General features: G+C 31.6%; 4 protein-coding genes across 4 annotated transcripts; 2 read left to right on the top strand and 2 right to left on the bottom strand.

Moving 5' to 3' along the window:
- Positions 1-4,496: 4,496 nt before the first annotated feature.
- Positions 4,497-6,960, top strand: LOC101509407 (protein GRAVITROPIC IN THE LIGHT 1). The gene is made up of 2 exons (XM_004500157.4): positions 4,497-5,334; positions 5,966-6,960. The coding sequence occupies exons 1-2, from the start codon at positions 4,698-4,700 to the stop codon at positions 6,739-6,741; spliced, it is 1,413 nt and encodes a 470-aa protein (XP_004500214.1). The 5' UTR covers positions 4,497-4,697; the 3' UTR covers positions 6,742-6,960.
- A 116-nt stretch (positions 6,961-7,076) lies between these two features.
- On the bottom strand, positions 7,077-10,932 carry LOC101508764 (mitochondrial uncoupling protein 2-like). Its single transcript, XM_004500155.4, has 9 exons — positions 10,769-10,932; positions 10,447-10,689; positions 10,264-10,342; positions 9,491-9,624; positions 9,303-9,401; positions 9,090-9,194; positions 8,626-8,700; positions 8,148-8,234; positions 7,077-7,561 (listed from the first exon to the last, which is right to left on the bottom strand). The coding sequence occupies exons 1-9, from the start codon at positions 10,844-10,846 to the stop codon at positions 7,538-7,540; spliced, it is 924 nt and encodes a 307-aa protein (XP_004500212.1). The 5' UTR covers positions 10,847-10,932; the 3' UTR covers positions 7,077-7,537.
- Positions 10,933-17,583: 6,651 nt separating this feature from the next.
- LOC101508463 (proliferating cell nuclear antigen) lies at positions 17,584-19,410 on the top strand. Its single transcript, XM_004500154.4, has 4 exons — positions 17,584-17,985; positions 18,465-18,617; positions 18,713-18,810; positions 18,963-19,410. Exons 1-4 carry the CDS (start codon positions 17,667-17,669, stop codon positions 19,191-19,193), a joined length of 801 nt encoding a protein of 266 aa, XP_004500211.1. The 5' UTR covers positions 17,584-17,666; the 3' UTR covers positions 19,194-19,410.
- Positions 19,411-19,639: 229 nt separating this feature from the next.
- Positions 19,640-22,100, bottom strand: LOC101508142 (probable sugar phosphate/phosphate translocator At3g11320). Its single transcript, XM_004500153.4, has 4 exons — positions 21,417-22,100; positions 20,921-21,024; positions 20,486-20,714; positions 19,640-20,108 (listed from the first exon to the last, which is right to left on the bottom strand). Exons 1-4 carry the CDS (start codon positions 21,861-21,863, stop codon positions 19,953-19,955), a joined length of 936 nt encoding a protein of 311 aa, XP_004500210.1. The 5' UTR covers positions 21,864-22,100; the 3' UTR covers positions 19,640-19,952.
- Positions 22,101-23,111: the final 1,011 nt, after the last annotated feature.

Below are 23,111 nucleotides of genomic sequence, written 5' to 3'. Positions count from 1 at the left end.
TTTGCTGTTTTAGTTCAAAATGAGAATGATCAGAAAATTGTTTCAATAAAAAGTGATCATGGAGGTGAATTCCAAAATGATGCTTTTCAAAATTATTGTGAACTACATGGAATCAACCACATATATTCTGCCCCTAGGACACCACAGCAGAATGGGGTAGTGGAGAGGAAAAATAGATCCCTAGAAGAGTTAGCTAGGACCATGCTTAAGGACTCCAACCTACCTAAGTACTTTTGGGCAGATGCAATTAGTACAGCCACTCATGTTGTAAATAGAGTTCTCATTAGGCCCCTGCTTAGGAAAACACCCTATGAGCTTTACAAGGGTAGAAAACCAAACCTTTCCTACTTTAGAATCTTTGGTTGTAAGTGCTTTGTGTTGAACAATGGCAAAGAACACCTAGGAAAGTTTGACCCTAAGGCAGATGAAGGTATCTTTTTAGGATATTCCCAAACTAGTAAGGCCTATAGAATCTACAACAAAAGAACAAAGACCATAGAAGAGTCAGTTCATGTAAAGTTTGATGAATTATTTACAGAAAACTTGAACAAAACTCCTTCTAAGGTTGATGACATTTTGGACGAAGTTGTAGAATCTGAACCACTAGAACAACCTATAGCTGACCCTCCAACTAGATCAGACCTTGTAGAACCTATAGAAACCAGTGAGTTGCCTAAGGAATGGAAGTTCAACAGAAACCACCCTTTAGACAACATTATAGGCGATATCTCTAAAGGTGTTGCAACTGGGAGAAACCTTAGTCAGTTTTGTAACTTTACAGCCTTTGTATCTCAGATTGAACCTAAGAACATTAAGGAAGCCCTGTTAGATAGTGAGTGGATACTTGCTATGCAAGAGGAGTTAAACCAGTTTGAGAGAAACAAGGTGTGGAGTTTAGTACCTAGGCCAGAGGGTAAGCATGTCATAGGAACCAGATGGGTGTTCAGAAACAAGTTGGATGAGAATGGTGTGATAACAAGGAACAAAGCTAGACTAGTAGCCAAGGGTTATAGTCAAGAGGAGGGAATAGATTTTGATGAAACCTATGCCCCCGTAGCTAGATTAGAAGCCATAAGAATTTTATTGGCTTATGCTTGTATAATGGACTTTAATCTTTATCAAATGGATGTGAAAAGTGTCTTTCTCAATGGTGGCCTTCAAGAGGAAGTTTTTGTTAGCCAAACACCTGGTTTTGAAAATACTGATTTTCCTAATCATGTGTATAAGCTCCAAGAGCTTGGTATGAGAAGCTCAACAATTTCCTTATTCAACAAAACTTTTTAAGAGGAAATGTTGACAAGACCCTTTTCACAAAAACTACTGGAAATGATATCTTGCTTGTCCAAGTATATGTTGATGACATAATATTTGGATCTACAAATAATAAACTGTGCAAAGAATTTGAAAATTTGATGAAAGGTAAATTTGAAATGTCAATGATGGGTGAACTGTCATATTTCTTGGGATTTCAAATTAACCAAAGCAAGCAAGGCATTTTCATTAGTCAATCTAAATACTGTTCTGATTTGATAAAGAAATTTAACTTTGAAAATCTTAAATCCATTGATACACCCATGAGTCAAGGAAATTTCTTAGACCGAGATGAGAAAGGTAAACCTGTAGATGTTACTAGATTTCGTGGTATGATAGGATCTCTGCTCTACCTTACAGCAAGCCGACCAGACATCATGTTCAGTGTTTGTATGTGTGCAAGGTATCAATCAAATCCAAAGGAATCTCACTTCAGTGCAGTTAAGAGAATTTTCAGATACTTGGTAGGAACTAAGAGTCTTGGATTGTGGTATCCAAAATGATCAACTTGTACTTTGGTTGGTTACTCAGATTCAGACTTTGTCGGATGTAAACTCGACAGGAAAAGTACCTCAGGAACTTGTCATTTACTTGGAAACTCTCTTGTGTCATGGTTTAGTAAGAAACAGACAAGCATCGCTTTATCAACTGCTGAAGCTGAATATATTGCAGCTGGGAGCTGTTGTGCTCAGATACTTTGGATGAAACAGCACTTATTGGACCTTGGTGTTGACTTGGGCGGAACAAATCGTTTTGATTGGGTGCGGGTGCATATTTTTCTCGAAATTGAAATTCGGGGGCGGGGACAGCGACGAGGGTGGTGATATCCACCCCGCACCCGTCCCACAAGTAATATTAACGTAATTTTAAAATTTTATATACATACACATATTGAATATACTTAATATTTTTTAAATATTAAAAATTATAATCTTATCTCTATAAAAATTATTTTTTATTTTATAATTGTCTAATAACAGTTATTTTATTTTATTTTATTAATTATAATAGATATAATTTTATAATATATATATATATATATGAACGGGTGCGGGTGTGGACGGGGAAACTCCGCTATAAAACGGGGGCGGGTAGGGATGGCAATTAGACCAAGACCCAGTGGGTACCCGCAAAAAATCCATAATAGGTAGGGTAAAAACCCGCATAATGGGTATGGACATGAGAACAAGTAATTACTCGCAAAATTAAGCGGGTATGGGTGCGGGTATTATAGTACTCACCCCGCCTCGCACCCGCACTTATATAAATATATTATTTATTTATTAGTGTTTAGTTTAATTAATTGTTTTCTTTTATGTTTTAACATCTATTAATATCATTTGATCACTACAATATTTATAATTGAAAGATAAACGTTTGTAAACTTTTTAATAATCTGATTATGATGAATAAGTAAATAATTGTGATTTTATAACTAATAGTTATGTCTCATTTATCGTGACTTTATAATTATACTTGCAATTTTATATCAATTGTTTTTACAGATCTCGAATAATATTATCGTATGACTTGCAACTTCATAAAATATTATTATAGATATTTAATATGTATTGTAACGAGTGCTCATTTGAAATGTTTTGAGTTATAAAATATTTTGGTTTATAATACTTTATGATTGAATTTAAGATATTTGGATAATTTTTAAATTTAATCACAACATATCATTTATTTATCGATTTTTTTAGTTAAAGCGTGGATAATGAGTATGAGTATGTGCACTTAGGTACCCAGAGGGTAAAGATACATATATTAAAGTTGACACTCAAGAGGATATGTGCACGAGTATGAATACTTTTTTAAATTGCGTGTATGAGGACATGTACTATAGTACCCTACCTATTGTTATCCTTAGGCGAAAATGAGTTTTCTCCGATTAGTCGGATGCGGAGGTGGAGGAGCCAAAATCCGCCCCCAACACGCCCCGTTACCATGTCTAGTTGTAACTTCTCAAAAGTCAATCGATTTTGCATTGAAAAGTGGTTTTGAAGCTTATCCAAACATAAACTCTTTCACGGGTCACAGCCCACATTTGCAGAGAAGCTGCATTTTGGAAGTTGCCCTAAAATGTAATTCACCGAAAATTCTAAAATGTTATCATCTTTTACATCCTTGGATGCATCCCCAGGTGTATATAACATATTTTCTTTAACTCCTCCAATTAAACATAATATTAATCTTATATCTTTTTTGAAATCCTAAAGTGATTTGAGAGAATTAGAGTGACAAAATAATAATAAAGTTAATTTTTTTTAATAAAATTAATAACTAATTATTAAATATTAATTTTTCCAAAAAGAAAAACCTATGACCTTTTTATTATTTATTTTAAAAACTTAGTAAAAGTATAAAAAGGCAACATAATTTAGTTTAGAACATCAACCAAATAAGGACATCTTGAGTCCCCACACAGTTGAGAGTGCCCTAAATCTCCTCACATGCCCCCAACAGCCAGCTATTAGTAACACCACTTCCCAGTTCCCAGTCAGCTTCATCCATTCCACTACCACTTGCCACTTTTTTCCATTTCATTCCATCTACTGATACAATTATAGCATTTATTTACAACTTTCTTTTTATTGATATTCATATTTTCATTAACCGCAATAATAAGTACTTACTACCATTCTTCTCTTTCATCTTAAAAACTTGGGTCACATCTCCATGTCATGAGTTGGATCCAAACTCCCAAACATTTATATAGAGTAAACTACTATTATATTTTTTTAAAATATAAGACGCTGACATTTTAATTATTAATTTGATAAAAAATTTAAAATAATTTTTAATATTATAATAATTTATAAAATATACAATTTATTTTTAAAATAATTTATGATTAATGTAAAATTAAATTAACTGATATTTTAATTATTTGATAATTAATTTAATTTTTTTATTGAATTATTGATTAAAATTACATTATTTTATGTTTTCAAAAACTAAAATAGTAGTTGATAGTTTATACAATATAATGCAACTATAAGTTCTTGTTTACTAAAAAAAAACATTTATTTATCCACAAATGTACTATATCAACTCTTTTATACAGTATGATTATATGTATGATTTGTTTTATTTTACGCATGTTAGTTAAACTAGCGAATTTCTTATCATGCGCACCCTCCTCGTGGTTGTTCTGACACTGACTTGAACCAGCGAGTCACAGGCACAGACACACACTCAGCACGTGTTTGTTATTCAATGGCAAATTGTTTAATCTATTCTACACTTCTTAATAGCATAGCAGCATCACTGAGTCACTGAACGAGTCAACGTTCCCACTCTGCTTCTACCACCATTTCTAAAACTTAACTTCTTTCTCTCTCTCTCTGACTCAGTGACGACTCAGTAGTCAAACTCAACCAATGACGAGAAAGGTTTCAAATTTGTCCGATCTGATCCAAAGGGTCACCGCTTCTTGTCTTCTCAACCCACTTGTCCCAAGAAGCAAGGAAGTGGAAGAGGACTCGACAAGCGAATCAGAAGAAAACAGAGACGAAGAACAACATTACAATGACGATGATGATGATGATGAAGAAGAAGTTGAGAGTGATGATTTCAACGGAGAAAAAATGACGGGGTTGAAGGTTTTGAAAGTAAAGCAGATGGAAGTGTTAATGGAGGAAGTTTTCGAAACGGTGTCGTCGATGAAGAGAGCGTACGTCAAGTTACAAGAAGCGCATTCTCCGTGGGACCCAGAGAAAATGAGAGTTGCTGACGTGGCGGTGGTTTCGGATTTGAGGAAGCTAGCCGTGTTGAGGGAGAGGTTTCGTCGGAGTGGAGGTGGTAAGAAGAGTGGTCGGAGGAGATGCGGTGTGGCGTCGGTGAGGGAGGTTGTAGCGCCGTATGAGGCGGTGGTGGAGGAGTTGAAAAAGGAGGTTAAGGTGAAGGATTTAGAGGTTCAAAATCTGAAAGAGAAACTTGAAGGTGTTGTTGCTTTGAATAATAGTGGTGAAAAGAAGCCAGGGAGGTCTCAGTCTAAGAGAAAACTAGGAATTCAAGGTACATTGTTAAAGCCTCTTATTTTTAATGTTATTTTTGTGATTGGAATTTGGATGACTAGGTTATTCAGAAAAAAGTAGTTCAATTTTACAAAATTGCTTTTTGTGGTTTACCTTTTGACTCCTTTGAAGTAGAAAGAATGTGTTTTTTAAACCATGAGTTTGGCAAAATCACATTGCTTCCATGATTTTGTTAAAGTTTAAAAGTGTAACTTCTGTCAAAATTATATTGGTTTAGACATGCATCAACTGACATGGTTTGAGGCTTCAGAAGCTGCTTCAAGCTAATCCGAAGTTACTAGTTTCTTTCTTGAAGAGGAAATGAATTGAGGATCTTATATGAAAATGTTGTGTTTGGAATTTGGATGACTGGATACTTCAGAAAAAAGTACAATTTACAAAGTTTCTTTTTGTTTTAGTTTAATTTGTTATTTGATGTAGAGAAGTGTCCCTACTCCCTAATATGCATGTGCATTATGTGGTTTGCCTTTTGGAATATAATTTTAAGGGGTTTCAAAAGCTACTTCGAGCTAATCCAAAGTTACTAGTTTCTTGAAGAGGAAATGAATTGGGGGTCTTAATCTTATTTTGAAATATGATTCTTTTATTTTTTTGTGAAATATATTCTGCAGCAATTGCAATTCCAACACCAGAACTCTTTGAAACAACTATGGTGCAAGTAAGAGAAGCATCAAAGTCCTTCACATCAATGCTTCTATCTCTAATGCACAATGCACATTGGGACATAACAGCTGCTGTTCGTTCAATTGAAGCAGCTACTGCTTCGACTGACAAATATCATAACACTTCAACTTCATCCATTGTTTCATCTCACCATGCTAAGCATGCACTTGATTCCTATATATCTAGAAAGATCTTCCAAGGGTTTGACCATGAGACTTTCTACATGGATGGAAGCCTCTCTTCACTCCTCAATCCCGACCAGTTTCGGCGTGATTGCTTCACTCAATACAAGGACATGAAGTCCATGGATCCTGCTGAGCTTCTCGGGATCTTACCGACGTGTCACTTTGGTAAATTCTGTTCTAAGAAGTATCTTGCTATTGTTCATCCTAAGATGGAGGAGTCCTTGTTTGGTAACTTGGAGCAGCACAGTCAAGTCAAAGCAGGAAACCACCCGAGGAGTGAATTTTACAATGAATTTTTAGGGTTGGCCAAGACTGTGTGGTTGCTTCACTTACTAGCATTCTCATCAAACCCTCCACCGAGTCAATTTGAGGTAAGTCGGGGAGCTGAATTCCATCCGCAGTATATGGATAGTGTGGTGAAATTTTCTGGTGGCCGGGTGCCAGCTGGTCAGGTTGTAGGGTTTCCGGTTAGCCCTGGATTTAAGCTGGGGAATGGATCTGTTATAAAGGCTAGGGTTTATTTGATAGCCAGAACATAATTTTTAGGAGATAAGGAAGTGATCAAATTATTTGCCTAGCAGGATTACGAGGCTACTGATGTAATATAAAAATCCTTTGGCTAGGTTATTGTTTTTTTTGGGTGAGTTCAGTTTGAACATGCACTCTCACGACACTATTTTGAATTTGTCCTTGAAGTGATATTGTTATAGTTAATTCTAAAAAATTATGATAGAAAGCAAATGCTTTTTTTCTATGTATATTTGGCTCATGAAGTGGAGAAAAGGAAATTTATTGGATTCCCTGAATACAGCTACTTTGGGTCTCACAGAGAACCAGTAAAATCCATTTTCGTTGTCATATCATAGGCAATGTATGCAGTGAACCCAATAACAATATTTGAATAGAGAAGTAAATTACAAACTCTTAATTAGTGTTTATACATGCTTCATTTCGGCCGTCTGTTCAATAAATTGGGAAATTAGTAATGCATTTCCCAGAAAAATGATAGTATCTGATAATACAATACAGTGTACACCTATAAAGTGAATGTAGTTTGACAGAATAATCATTGGCTAAGAATATACGAATGGTGACATCCACTAACCAAATGCTCTTAGGAAACAAATACATAAATGTAATCTGACGGTTTTTTCAGTTATGAAGAATATATGACTATGAGGCGCGACTTCAGTCTGCGTGTCAGAAGTAGGAAACAAATGTTGAAACCGTTCTCCCTCAGCAAATCTAAGAGTGTCGGGTAGCTAGCTAGCACTCATTCTAGAAAGAAACACATTTCTGCCTGCTGAATCTAATCATCATGTAGAGTAACAGTATTTATCCTCTAAAAACATTCTTGGCCTGTCATAGGGATCCAATAGTGAGCACTTTAAATATTGATAAGCAGAATCTGTTAGTCAAATATAATTTCATGTATAGTGAAGCAGACCCACAAAAGATTTAACAATATCAAAAGACAAAAGCAAACCTTTGTAACTTACTTTACTTTATCACAATAATAGTAACCAAAAGAGATGGTTTTATCAGAAATCACACATTTTAACCGAATGCCAATGTAGAGATGGCAGCATTCAACTTGGCTATGACAACTTTCAGTACAAAGATCTACAAATATGGTCGAAACTCGAAATCAAGGTGAAAAGTAAAAGCCATTTTCTATTGAGTGGGTGATATTAGAAGCTGAATCAGACAATTTTATTTTGTTTTGAGAAATTCTGTATTCCTCAGCTACTATTGAATTGTAAAATTTTCATTGAAAACATCCACCAAGACAAATCTGGTTTACTCTTTCTAAGCTGTGTAATGAACATATACAAGTGGCTCAAACCATTAAACAGGGCATGTAAATGGATAACAAGGTTCACTAAGATATGTAAATTATATGAAGTAATTCTTCTGACATTGCAAATTAATATGTATATCTTACTTGTTCAAGGGTAAGAAACATAACCACATTCCAGGCTCCTACTCTACCAAAATTAGGAAGGAAGCCTTTGTAGAAGGCAAAAAATCCCTGCAATAAATTTGTGACATGAGTTCAGATTCTCAAGAGTCCAGATAAACTTTATGCCAACTTCTTTATCAAATCATCAAGCTAGCAGGAACTGTTAAAAATGTTTTTCAGTTCACTCGAGAACAGAGCAATAAAGGTTGCAGCAAGTATGAAAAATTATTCATTGTTTGATTATCAAGTCCGATCTCCCATGTTCCCTCATAAAATTGAGATATTTGTCAGAGACGTTCACAGAATAATCAGAACCTCCACAGTAAAAGCTTAAAACTAACATAATAACAGAAAAGGTGGTAATTATTGTTGTCAACCTTTCAAATTCCATAGGATTCAAGATTTAAAGTTCCATTACAGCAATGACAAAATCAAATAAGGAAGGAAGAAGTTCACTAACCTCATTGAACAAAGTCTTAAGAAAGCAGTCAAATGTGTTTTTGTAGCTTGAGTCCCCCATCATCCTGGATTTCACCTGGAAAATTGTAAGCATGGATAAATCATAATTTGCTTTAAAAAATTAGATCGTCTTACTTCATAAGAGTTCACCAAAAAATTTCCAATCGAACATTTTATGGTAACTTGTACAAAAATGAATCTTGCAATAGATCTAAAATTCCAAAATAACTAGTTTTATAGCATTACAAGGATTTTTTTGGAAGAACACAGTTAAGCAGTGTTTGGATTCATCTTTCTTTTTTCGGCAATACCAGCCCCAACATTGTTAGTTAGCATTAACTTTGCAAGACTGAGCACCAAAATGTTGTCCGAAAGATTAAAGATGTCATTTTTAGTACCTTCCTTTATTTTCTGTCTCATTTCACTATTGTCAGGTTTGTCATTACTATCAAATGTTACACCTACCACATCAACAGGAGAGCCAATAAAGACAGCGAAAAGACCTGCTCCTGAGCCAGCTAGGAGGTGAGTAAAGGCATTGTCTGTGAATCCTGGAATTTTCAAAATCGTCTGCATAAGTATAAAGAATCAGAGCAGCATTGCAATTTCATTTCATGTAAAGCAACAGCATTGAATTATAGCAAAATTCCAATTTAGAATACCTTATAATGCAATTACCTGTTTCACTTGATCATAACTAGCCAGTTCAGCAGCATTTATAATTGCATTCCGTGCTATATTAGGCCCAAGTCCAGTCCACAAGGCCCCTAACCCTTCCTAATTCAATAAATATCTATAGAATTAGTCACTTTACAATGTTTACATATAAAGCAACAAATGAAAGCCACATCAGAAGAAAGTCTAACTTGTCTCAATATGGTTGAATATGCATCCATCGCACCAGAATAACGCTTTGGTACCCCAGATGGCAATTGGCCTTCAGCTTGAAGCCTAACTTTAACTAGGTCAGTAGGATTAGCAATAGTGATTGCCAAAGCACCTATCAAAAATTCGAAAAAGTGAATCAATGACTATAACATATAACATATTGCTATAAATGGTGAAAGCTAAGTGCTACCATTCTCAACTCTGTTTGAAGCTATAATTATCCACACTTTCAATTGGGCAAGGACTCATTCTCATTATTTAGAAAGGAAATGAAACTTTTGAGCATTCAAGTCTTTTTGTCAATAAGAGAAACCTAACTAATTCTCTCTAGAACTTCCTCATCTCTTCACATTTCCTATTTCTCCAATTTACAACCTTCTTCGTAAACTATCTACATCACATAAATTTAAAGCCAGTAACTAAAACCTACATCAAGCAATAACAATTTCACATTTATGATAAATTCTAGTGCTACATTATCAAGGTCAAGAAGCCACCTTATACATAAACACAAAAACACAAGGATTTGGAGGTTTAAAACAATGAATGTGTTCTGATTGGAACGTAAAGAGAGTCTCCGATCCTATTTTTACTTCGATGTTATACCCTTACTAACTTAAACATCAAGCCATATCAAAGATCCTAGGAGCTTCCATCAAGCCATATCAAAGACACCCGTTTATACTTCAACCATAAACATTAAGCAAAGAGAAGCAATAAAAATGGATTGAACAAGAGTAATAATAGTTACCAGTGAGAAGAGCAGCAAGTATCATATGAAACAAAGGAACTTCACCAACAAATGCAGTACCAACAAGAAAAATTTTAACCTGTAAAAGTAACAATTGAAAATCATAAGCACAAACCCAAATCACCAAAATAAAATAAATGATAGCGTTTTATGAAAAGGAAATATTAAAATATTATTACTAACAGGATCATATAAGGCAATTCTTAAACCACCATATAAACACTGACGATGCAAACCAGGAACAATGCCTTTCCATAAAGCAAAAACCCCTTCTTCACGAGCAATAGTTTTAACCGTTCCAAGTAAACCTTTGTATTTAGGCGAAGCAATTCCAATTCCATTTCCAGCATCATCAATTCCAACACTTCCTCCTTTCTTTTGTAGTTGAAGTCTCACTTTAGCTGTGTCAAGAGGAATAGTACAAAACTACATTGACAGAAAATAATATTAACGAATGAATTTGGGAAAAAGGAAGAAAAGAAAATGTATAGAGAAATAGTGGAACCTCGGCGAAACAAGCGGCGAAGGCGCTGCAGAGGAAGGATTGAGTGAAAGAAAGATGGTTGGGATCTGAGATTGACATTGTTGTTGTTGTTGAGGATTTGTGAATTGTGATGGTGAAAGTGTGAAATGAAATGAAATGAAAGCAACGTGTTTATTATTTCTTTGGATTAAATTTAAATTAGATCTAAGTAGCTACTTACTACATATATGAGTTACTATTTACTGCTACAACACTTCAAATGCTATACAGTAAATATTTGTAATTTAATTCAGTTATGTTGCTTTCACCTCCCGCAAATAGATTTGCTATCTTTCCAACTCACTCTTAAACAACTTTTTTGCCAATTTTGTATTTGTTACCTTCCTTTGCTAATTTTTTAACCCTAGTTCGTGGGATCTCTGTGTAACTCAGTTTCACGTAGAAATTAAATGAGATGGGAGGAGAGGATAAAATGGGAAAAGTTTCTTAATTTATTTATTATTTTTAGTATTTTTGTTTATAAATAAAAAATGTCGAATTTTGAGTTTTATATTTGTTTTTCGAGTCTTTGTAGTCATGATTGAAACGTATATTTACATATCTACCAACAAAGTCCTATAATCGATTGAGGATTTCAATAAATATTTATAATAGAAAAAAGGTTGCATCAGATATCTATATAATATAAAAATAAAGTGTGGTTTAATTGTGATTTGGTTTCACTAAAATAAGAAATAAGATGAAAGGAAATTAATCATTAATATTATAATTATTGATAATTAATAATACAAGAAATTGTATATCAACTATCGATTAATCACCGATAATTATTTATTTTATTTCTTAAAATAAAAAATGTATTTTTATATTAAAGAAAAAGTGAATGATTCACTCTAGATTAATCTAATCCATTTAATTGATGGTAGATGTGTCAGTTTTACAATTATTTATTGACTCTAACATACATGTTGGAGAAGTCAAAAAAATTTAGGTGCATGTTTATTTAGTCTTTCATTTTTTTGTTTTTATCGAAGTCTCGCTTACGATAGTATACACTTGGAAGCGGGAAAACAAAAATTAGGAGATGAATGATCATTTATGGATAAAACGGCTACACTAAAGAAAACCTCAAAACTAAAAACACCCAAAAATATGTGTTCCACATTTTCAATTTTTTTTTTTGACTTTTTTTTCTGAGAGAAATAATTTTTCAAGAAAATAATTTTGATTTTTTCCACAAACATTTTTTTAAAAAAAAATCGATAAAAATTTAAATATAGACTATTTTAATTAATATTTTATAATTTTAATGATGTATTTGTAAAATTTATAGACTAATTTAACTAAAAATTACAATTTCAATGATTAATTTTGTCATTCACTCATAAAAATATTAATTTAAAAAACAATAGGCACATGAACCCCTTCACTTAGTCCACAAATAACAATAAAACAATGGATTGGAGTCTTAAAAAATTGTCTCCATTGAGGACCCACAAACAAGAGGCTTAGTAATAAGGATGAAAAAGCATGTGACTCGCTGTATTTAGTTTGTCCCATCGTTAGATCGCTAAAAAGCGGGAGGGAGATACCAACTTAGGTGGTCGAGTCAAAAATATCACTCCACTTTAATGAGTTTGCCGACCTGATAATTTTTTATATTTAATTTAAACATTTTATAAAAATAATAAATGCAACCATAACCGATCAACAAAGTTAAATATCAAAATCAAATTACCACTAACATAAAAAATTCTTAAAATAAATTTATCAACAATAAACAATTCTAAAAAAAAAACATTACAATCTGCTAATGTTAGAAGATACTAATAAATAAATAAAGATTATCAAATTTAAGAAATGTATTATAATCTACTAATAAATTTAAGATACTAATAAATTTAAGAAATGTATTATAATCTACTATATAGTTTAACTTTGCATTCTGATTCTTTTAATATGAAATTATATGTCATAATTTCATAAAATATTAACACTAATTAAGGTTATATGGTTCAGTCTTTTTTATCCTTATTCGTAAAACTCAGATTTGGTTTTTCTAAAGTGAAAAATTGGTGAAGTGAGTGAATCAACAATTACTATTATAATAATTTGATTGTATATTTGCTCAAAATAATAGTAATAATTCATGTGAGGATCAATAACTAATATTACTCAATTTATTTTCTAAAGTAAATTGTTTACTTTAAAATAGTCAAATCTATAAAACTCATATTATTATTAGTTTTTAATTTGAGTTTAGGTTTTACATTGGATTGAATAAATCAATAAACAACATAGATAAATGAGTTCAAATTTTGTTTAGAAGAGTTTTAGCACTTTAAAGTTTAATTCAGAGCTATAATTGGTGGTGGATGTTTGGTAGCTGATAGGTGAATAATATTATACGCGACTAATTATTCAACTACAGTATAATAAAAGAAAAAAATTGTAAACTCAAACTGTAGAGCCAAAAACTCTTCTATCACTATATGTTACATATTTAATTTATTTAAATATATAATAAAAAATCGTTCGACCGCTGAAATATCGGTAACACATCCCAAAGGGAGTTTTAACTTGGTAAGCTGTCACGTAAATAAAACCTTTTTTTTTTTAGGCAACATAAAACCTTTTATTGTTATGACCACTAGTTACTTGGTAACTTGTAAATAATTACCAGTTTAAGACAAGACAGGAGTACGTAGTCAATGGAGTCGATTATGCATGTGCAAATTAATGCAAAATATGTCAACGAACTCGTATCTCTCTTGATTTTCATAAACTTTCAATTTTCAAAGATAGTTTATGAAAATCGACTATAATTTATAGAACTAGTTACCAAATAAACACTTGTTTAGGATGAGTATTATATTGTAATTTGTAAGTGTTTAATTATTAACATGTTTATTCAAAGTTGGCTTTAATCTAATTTTATGTTGTTTAATGAACATTAGAACACGTTCAAACGAGCTTTCCAGAGCAGGCAAGCCACAACAATTGGCAAGGACTCTCATTGCTACCAATCCAACCTCGAAGCACCGCATTGGGTCACATGTCACATCTTTGTGATGGCCAAGAAGGGGGAGCAACAAGCCAGAGCAAAGGAGGTGGGGGTTTAAGTGATGGTGTTTAGTGAAAAATTATTACGCGAAAAATAGTATTTTACGGCGCTTTTTTTAAGTCATTTACAGCGCTATAAAATGATACAACAACGCTCTTTAAAATAAAAAAGCGTTATAAATCCCTTCTAAAAACGCGTTGCTTATTGTACTAGTTTTACAGCGGTTTTTAAAAAAAACGCTGTAATAGGTGCATTCCTTTATTTCAGTTAGATCTCTGTCTGGGATTATATCAACAATCTCCTTCATGAATCGCAATATATAAGATCCGCAATCTATGTTGTTAGTTTAACGAGGGCACTATAAAATAAAACATATAAATCAATAAATATTTGTGCATTGATTGTTAATGAAATTTTAAAGGCATATATTTCAAACCTTTATTGGAACCCATGTGATTTATTTAACTTTTGGTTCGATACTGTAACACCCATTTGAGCTCGGAAAACTTGTAAAGCACTATAAAATAAATGTGATTATTAGTATTAACAAACACATTATATATATATATATATATATATATATATATATATATATATAAGAAATAAATGAATACAATACCTGAAGAGTGCGAATAAATACGTAGGGTTACAATTTCGTTTAAGAAGGAACAACGAGAATGCGCAGAAATACGAACGGTTCGTAGGACAGAGTAGGGTTCGCAATGAAAAGAGTACATAATAATGTTCGTAGGGATAGTAACAAATATGAAGATGGTTTGCAATGGAGATGGTTAACAATATGGTTCGTAGGGACGGTAGGGTTCCCAATAAGAAGGACACTAAAGCGTAGTGAAGTTTATGTAATGAAAAGGAAACTGAATGGTTTAATGTTATATATAAAATCCTATTACAGCGTTTTTTAAAAAAAAATAAGGAGACCTTTTACAGCATTCTTTAAAAAAGCGTTGTAATAGGCTTTTAAAAAATAAAATAAGGATGTCTTTTACAACGCTTTTTTAAAGAGTGTTGTAAAAGACCACCTTATTTTATTTTTTTAAAGCCTATTACAACGCTTTTTTAAAGAGCGCTGTAAAAGACCACCTTATTTTATTTTTTAAAAGCCTATTACAACGCTTTTTTAAAAGAGCGCTGTAAAAGGCCTCCTTATTTTATTTTTTAAAAGCCTATCACAACGCTTTTTTAAAGAGTGTTGTAAAAGACCTCCTTATTTTATTTTTTAAAAGCCTATTACAGCGCTTTTTAAAATAGCGCTGTAAAAGACCACCTTATTTTATTTTTTTAAAGCCTATTACAACGCTTTTTTAAAGAGCGCTGTAAAAGACCACCTTATTTTATTTTTTTAAAGCCTATTACAACGCTTTTTTAAAGAGCGCTGTAAAAGACCACCTTATTTTATTTTTTTAAAGCCTATTACAACGCTTTTTTAAAGAGCGCTGTAAAAGACCACCTTATTTTATTTTTTTAAAGCCTATTACAACGCTTTTTTAAAGAGCGCTGTAAAAGACCACCTTATTTTATTTTTTTAAAGCCTATTACAACGCTTTTTTAAAGAGCGCTGTAAAAGACCACCTTATTTTATTTTTTTAAAGCCTATTACAACGCTTTTTTAAAGAGCGCTGTAAAAAGTCTCCTTATTTTATTTTTTAAAAGCCTATTACAGCGTTTTTTTAAAAAGCGCTGTAAAAGACATTCTTATTTTATTTTTTTAAAGCCTATTACAGCGCTTTTTTAAAGAGCGTTGTAAAAGACCTCCTTATTTTATTTTTTTAAAGTCTATTACAGTGTTTTTTTAAATAGCGCCGTAAAAGACCTCCTTATTTTATTTTTTAAAAGCTTATTACAGCGCTTTTTTAGAAGTCTTTTAAAGCGCTTGTTCAAAAGCGCCGTAAAAGACCTCTTTATTTTATTTTTTAAAAGTCTTTTACAACGCTTTTCCAAAAAGCGCTCTAATAGGTCCTTTAATTATGTGAAAGCGCAAGTCTTTTACAGCGCTTGTCAAAAAAACGTTGTTGTATTCTCCGTTATTTTTAAAATATTATATAACAACGTTTATATTTAATAAGCGCTATAAAAGACGCGCTATAAAATGTAATTTTTGGCATAGTAAATATAAAAAGAGAGGCGTGAAATGGAAAACTAAAAAAACAAACCGATAAAAACATTAGCTTATACAACTTCGCTAAATGGACCTTCAAGTTTTGTTGAACAAAAAAAAATGGACCATCAAATTGTTGGGTTTTTTAGTTGAATTTTTTGTTTCTTTTCTCATTTTTAAATATCTTTAAAGATCTAAAATTTTATTCGGATAAGTTAATTTGGATTTGTATTTTATATATTTAAATTAGTCAATCTAAATGTGTATTTTTGTATATTTGAGAACATTGGAGTAAGAGATGATTTTTTTTATTAGGGTTCTCTATATTAGGTTAGGTTCTCTTCACTATTTTAATATGATTTCATTGTTACGAAGTATCAATATAAAAAATTTTATGCTCTGAATACATCACAACTATTCATGAACATAACTTTAGAGATAATTTTGATAAAAATCAAATATTTTTTGTTGTAATTGACTGAAAGTGTAATTTTTTTACACTAACGATGTATATGAATTAAATCATTTTATTATATATTTTTCTTCTTCAAACCTTTTTCTTACGTTGTATACAATATGAGCAATATTGTATAAATTGATTCAAAAAAACTCAAATCTACTCAAAACCGAGTTTAATTTAATACACTTTATTATTATTTTATATGTTTCAAATATAATCAATCAATGTTATTTAATAATATTAATTTGTAGTATATGATATATTTTGCCAAAAATATGTTAATTTAACATAACTTTATAATATTTTGAGTAAAGAAACATATTTTTATAATATTAATATCAAATTGTTTTTTTATAATTGTAATTTAAATCAACCGAAAAATGATATAATTTAAATCGTATTAATTTAGATTAGATTGAATCAAATTTTTATAGAAATTATCCAAATTAAACCACATATATTAATATATTTGAATAAAATGATTTTTTGTCTGGCAATCAATCCAAACACCATCGCAAAAGATATACATTTTATAAATTTTTTGTTTGTTTGTAATTTTCAATCTTTTAAAGCTAATATATACATCAAGTAAGTATATAATAAATCTCAATAAAGTTAAAATTGATTAATTTTAGGTAAAACTAGATAGATTGTTTTAATTAGTTTTATTGTATTAATTACTACTTCTATATCTAATCAAAGGACGTCTTAAGAAATTCATGCCTCTCTTTTTATAAATTTAACTACACTAATTATCTATTTTTTAAAAATATAATTATTTTACCTCTTTTTTGTAGTAAACAACAAATACTATGTTGCAAAAGATAAATTAATTCTCTTTCACAAAAGTTAAGCTTTAAAAAAGAATACAAATGATTAACAATTTAATATCATTAACAGAAAACAAAGTTACTAAATAGTTTTTTTTTTTTTTTATTTCTGAAACTATTTAAGAAAATAAGATTACCAATTTAGTCAAAGAGAAAAATAGAATTACCATTGGACTATATATTTTTAATTTAAAATATAAAAATCAAACCTCAATAGTCAATACCCTAGAACTAGAACGAGATATTAAAAAACAAAAAACAAAAGAGTTCCCTCCATATTACCTAAAATATCATGGCGGGAAATAAATAATTTCCCCCAATCCCGCTCAAAGCTTCTAGAATCTTCCACTATATAAACCCTTTTCCCTCCCCATTTTCTTTTCCCTATTTCAATTTCCCCCCATTTCTCTCCCAAAACCCTAACCCTTCACAGATCCACAATCATCACCATGTTGGAACTTCGTCTAGTCCAAGGTTCACTTCTCAAGAAGGTTCTAGAAGCAATCAAGGAGCTCGTCAACGATGCTAACTTCGATTGTTCCTCTACTGGATTTTCCCTCCAAGCCATGGATTCCAGCCACGTGGCTTTGGTCGCTCTTCTTCTCCGATCGGAAGGATTTGAGCACTATCGCTGTGATCGTAACATCTCTATGGGTATGAATCTTAATAACATGGCTAAGATGCTAAAATGCGCTGGAAATGATGATATCATCACTATCAAGGCTGATGATGGAAGTGACACTGTTACCTTCATGTTTGAAAGTCCTAGTATGTCTTCTTTTCGTGAATAATTCTTTATTTTCATTTTTGTTTCATTTTGTTTCCTAGTTTATTTTAGGGTTTAGTGTTTAATGTTAATTGTGTTTGGGATTTGTGTCAATGGATTGAATATTTTTGTTCCTGTTTTGAAAGTTTATGACTGGTGTTCATTTGCTTGTTGGACTAGTTGTTCATTTCGCCCCTTTCTAGAAGTGTTACTATATATAACCGTTCTTTGAGATTTTAGAAATTTGCAAGTGGATTAAGGAACATGTTTTGTTTTTTCAGATGCCTGGGTTTTTGTTGCATGTTAATTGATCTTTGATTTGATGAATTTGAGGGTTTAAGTGTTTAATTGAGTGGTTAGTGTGTGGTTTATTCATGTGTAAAACTATGATATTTTTGTTGGTCATATATGAGTTATGGACTGTAGTTTATATGTGATAGTGGAAGTTTCTGACTTATTTTTTTGGGGTTATGTGATGAAGCTCAAGACAAGATTTCTGATTTTGAGATGAAGCTGATGGACATTGATAGTGAGCACCTTGGAATTCCCGAGGCTGAATATCATGCCATTGTTAGGATGCCATCGTCTGAGTTTGCTAGGATTTGTAAAGATCTTAGTAGCATTGGTGACACTGGTAATTGCTTTTGCTAATCTGTTTTAGGATTTTTTTATGCTTAGCTGTTTTCTTTTTAGATATATGTTGTTAAATGTTGGTAATTTGGTGTTTAGTTGTCATTTCGGTTACTAAGGAGGGTGTGAAGTTTTCCACCAAAGGAGATATTGGAACTGCAAATATAGTTTGCAGGCAGAATACTACTGTTGACAAGGTGAGATATTGATTTACTTTTGTCATATGTTCCAACCATAAGTGTTTTCAATAAGCTTTATAATCATACAGTTTTGTTTTAATTTGTATTTAATTGTTTAAATTGATGTATCAGCATTTTTTACATGGATGATTTGTGGGTTGTTGGTGCAGCCTGAAGAAGCTACTGTTGTAGAGATGAATGAGCCTGTGTCCTTGCAATTTGCATTACGATACATGAACTCTTTCACAAAGGCAACACCTTTGTCCAGTACAGTTACCATAAGTCTGTCAAATGAGCTGCCAGTTGTTGTTGAGTACAAGATTGCTGAGATGGGATATGTTCGGTTCTATTTGGCTCCCAAAATTGAGGAGGATGAAGAGGAAACAAAACCTCAAGTTTAGTTTGAGATAGATGTTGGATTGGCATCTTAGGTTCTGAATATGGTTGTAGTTGTAGGTGCTTTTATACATTATGTAAGATGTTTCATCTGTTTGACAATCTATGAATTTGGAAGAGGTGTATTTGTTCCTTGTCACATTTACCACCTCGTTTAGAACAATGTTAAACAATGGGTGTGTATTCTTCACACTAGCCTCATATTTTTATGGTTTTTATGAATCTGAACAGCTTTCAAACAAAATGTTAAATCTAAGCAGAAATCTTGAAATCAACACAAACCTTAGTCTGTGTCCTGTCAACAATATTTTTTCTTTGCTAATTGTTGATATGATATTTTTTCCTTTATTCAAATGTCATGTCATTTTTTCCTGATGGAAATGTTGGAATGCAATTGGAAACAACAAAGGGGTCAATCACAATGTAAACAATATTAAACTGAGGCAATTGGTAAGGCAAGAAAAGGATGTTCAAAAATTATAGGTCAATCCTGTACAAGTGTTAAAAGAACAAAAGAAAATGTTATATACAAACAATCCTTTGCCATCAGCCGAATTCTAAACCTAAGTCCCAACATCTGCTCAGCAACCAAATATTGCTGAGGCAATTAACACAACTTCCAATAAATAGTGAAAATCTAAATAAGATTAGCAGCTTGCTGAAGGTTAAAGCTTTTGTACATTTCTAAAGAATGATCAAACGGTAAATAATTTTGCGAAGTAACATTTACAATGGATGCTTTAGCAGAATTTGAGTTACATTACTCAAGTGTCTCGTTTACCCTGCTTTTTGGCTTCACTATATAGGATAACTCCAATGACAGTAAGAGAATATCCTAACATTCCAGTTACTGATACAGGATTTCGAAATATCATAATGGAGATAACAACTGCAACAGCTCCTTTTGCATTTCCTAGGACCTGCCAAATTCATCATGCATTCATGTTAAAGATGTACAGTATCATTATAAAAACAATGCATGGCTAGATGTTAAATGAGTCTAACCAAACTATATTATTACATCAAACAAACCATTCCATATATGTTCTAGAACTAGTTTACATGTGGTTGGATGAATATATTAGGATTTCAGCAAGATTTATCATGCAAATTGTTATATTGTAAAAATTCGTTTTAAAAATTTTGTGCATCAAGATAAACCCAACTCTAATGTTATGCATAATTTTTCACATCGCAAAACAGTTTTGAATCTGCTGTTTTCTTCATTCAGAATATTATTAATGTCAAATAAATTAAAACGATAAAAAAAAAAAAGTAGCAAAGAGACTATGATTACCTGAAGTGTTAATGCACTGGTGTGCTTTGTGACTAAGAAATTGGTTAAGTTGACAAAATATGCCAATGCAGAATTGAAGAGAAGTAACCACAAAATACTTGAATCTTCTCTAGCAAGTTGAATTGTAATTCCAATAACATCTTCCTCCATTATAATCGAAGCAGGAAGAAGGAATGCAACAGCCACTGGTGCCATGTACATAAGAAGGTTCATAGAATTCAGCTTTTCCCTGAGAAATCAAAGATACTATTTTGTGACCATAATGTCCAAAATTCTTAAAGATATAATATGTTATAGATGTTTTAAATAACCGGTCACACGATCCTTCATATTGCTGAGAATCATGGTAAAAACCGTGGTCGTGTTGCCATTTCAGACGATAAGAAATCAACAATTTTTAAATACATTGAAAGAAGAAAGTTGGAGATAATTTACGCTTCATTAGACAGCAAGACCCCTTGAAGCACTGTTTTGAGTGCTCTGGCTGCTGTAGCACTGATGCACATTATAAATCCAAATAGATGAAAACTTGGTTCTCCCTTCATCCATGTAACAGAAAAGAACAAAAAATAAAAATCAATAAATGTAGCTTGTAAATCAAAGTAAAAATCTCATGTGATTTTTGTACCCTTTAATTTATATTTTCTTTAAAATAAAATATAAATAAAAAAGTATTTAAGAAATTAATGTATCTAGCATAAAATATGAGGTCTAAATGTTAGATCAAATATAACAATTTTTAAAATATGTTTTCATTTATGCTTAGTTCGGAAGGGACAACTTAATATTTGTGAACAATTCTACACATTTGTGTTTTTGTAAACCTATATACATTTTTTTTAAATAAAAAACTCTATACACCTCAAAAAACAGTAATTGAATTATCCATATTTGTAGCATAAAACAAGAAAGAGAAAGAACATGAACATACCCCACTAGCAATCATAACACCAGTAACAACAGGAACAAGAGCCAAATAAGTAAGCCAACTCTCCCTCTTCCGTGTCATAATATAAGCAAAAATAGCCGTAAAAAACGGCGTGGTAGAACCAACAGCTTGATTAAAAGAAACAGGAAGATACTTTAAGGAAATATTCCCTCCAACAACAGACAAACAAAATATAAGTCCAAGCGATGATATTTTCACAAACTGAACCTTTGATCTCACCGTTTGCATTGGAACAACCTTCATCCATGACATAGCAATGTAACTTAGTATTGAACATGCCATCATGTGACATAGTGTTAAGAATATTGGATACTTGAAACCGTAGTTGCTTAACAGGTACTTGTTTAATAACAATACTCCAATGTTTGATGCATACCACAGACTTATTAAACTCACTGTGAATACTTTTCCAGATAATGCTACCTTCATTATTATTAATTTCTTTTTTTTTTTGAAAAAAACAAAAGAGATTTTTTTATGATGTGGGAGGAATGAAAGGTGAATTGAGGAAATGGGTATTGGATTTTGGAGGGAAGAATGAGAAAGGGTTGAGAGAGAGAGAGAGGGAGAGAATGGATGATGCAGAGTGAGAAGCTCTTTAGAGAATGTTGTTGAGATATGACGAGGGGATATTATCAGTTATACTATTATTGAAATAATCTATAATCTACTTTTTTTGAATATGTTTTTGAAACCTTTTTGTTGATGTGTTTGGTAGATATATAAAGTTGCATATACCAATAAATTCGTTACCTAAATATTCGATTTTGAAAAGATAATAAGACACACCTTATTATGTGATGCGCTTTACTGCTTAACTACAATTTAAATTTGACAAGATAACAATAAAACCATCTTTTTCGTCCTATGGGACAAAATAACTTTTATAAAAAGAGAAAGGCTAACAAGTGATCAAAGCAATTCTTAAACATGTAAAGATAATTTTTATTTTATTTTATTTAGGTATGAAAAAATACATTATTTAATTTTTGAAAAGTCAAATTTTTTTCTTTATCAATACAAAATTTACCCTTAAAATATTTATTAACACAATCTTTATAAAAAATAATCATGTTTGTTTTAATAAAAAAAAACATCTTCTTTGATTTTTCATGGTTGCTTTGTCATTTGAGTTAGGGGTGTACAAAGTTCAGTTATGAACTAGAACTACTTGAAAACTAAATCGAATCGATTTTTAGTTCAAAAAGTCGAACCGAACTAGTTCTATAAATCAGTAAATCGGTTTATTGGTCTGAATAGAATCAAACTAATTTTAACTTAGTTTTACTTGTTTGAATTGAACTGAATTGTTATAATATAGATGATACCAAACTAAAATGTTTTTGCATCAAATTGAACCGAATTGTTTGATTCCTATAGGTTTTTTTGTTCTTTCAAATTTTACATAATTACCCTAATTACTTATAAAAAACACTATATTATCATTTTCCACATCATTAAACTCATATTTGTGAGAAAATAAAAGAGCATGTTAACTTTTAAACAAATCTAAACATATCCTCATGCTTCTTAAATCATGAAACTAATAACTTAAATTTCAATTTAAACCATCTACACATAAAACATATTTTTTCAAAAGGCTTACAAACCATGAAAAGTCTAAGGTTTTTTAAAGTATTTTTCAAGCAAAATATCATCAATTTTGTGAAATTACTT

The sequence above is a fragment of the Cicer arietinum genome, chromosome 5 (assembly GCF_000331145.2).
Source record: "Cicer arietinum cultivar CDC Frontier isolate Library 1 chromosome 5, Cicar.CDCFrontier_v2.0, whole genome shotgun sequence".
Classification (NCBI taxonomy): domain Eukaryota; kingdom Viridiplantae; phylum Streptophyta; class Magnoliopsida; order Fabales; family Fabaceae; genus Cicer; species Cicer arietinum.
Note: the sequence above shows the minus strand (reverse complement) of the source record. Positions and strands in the feature narration are given on the sequence as shown.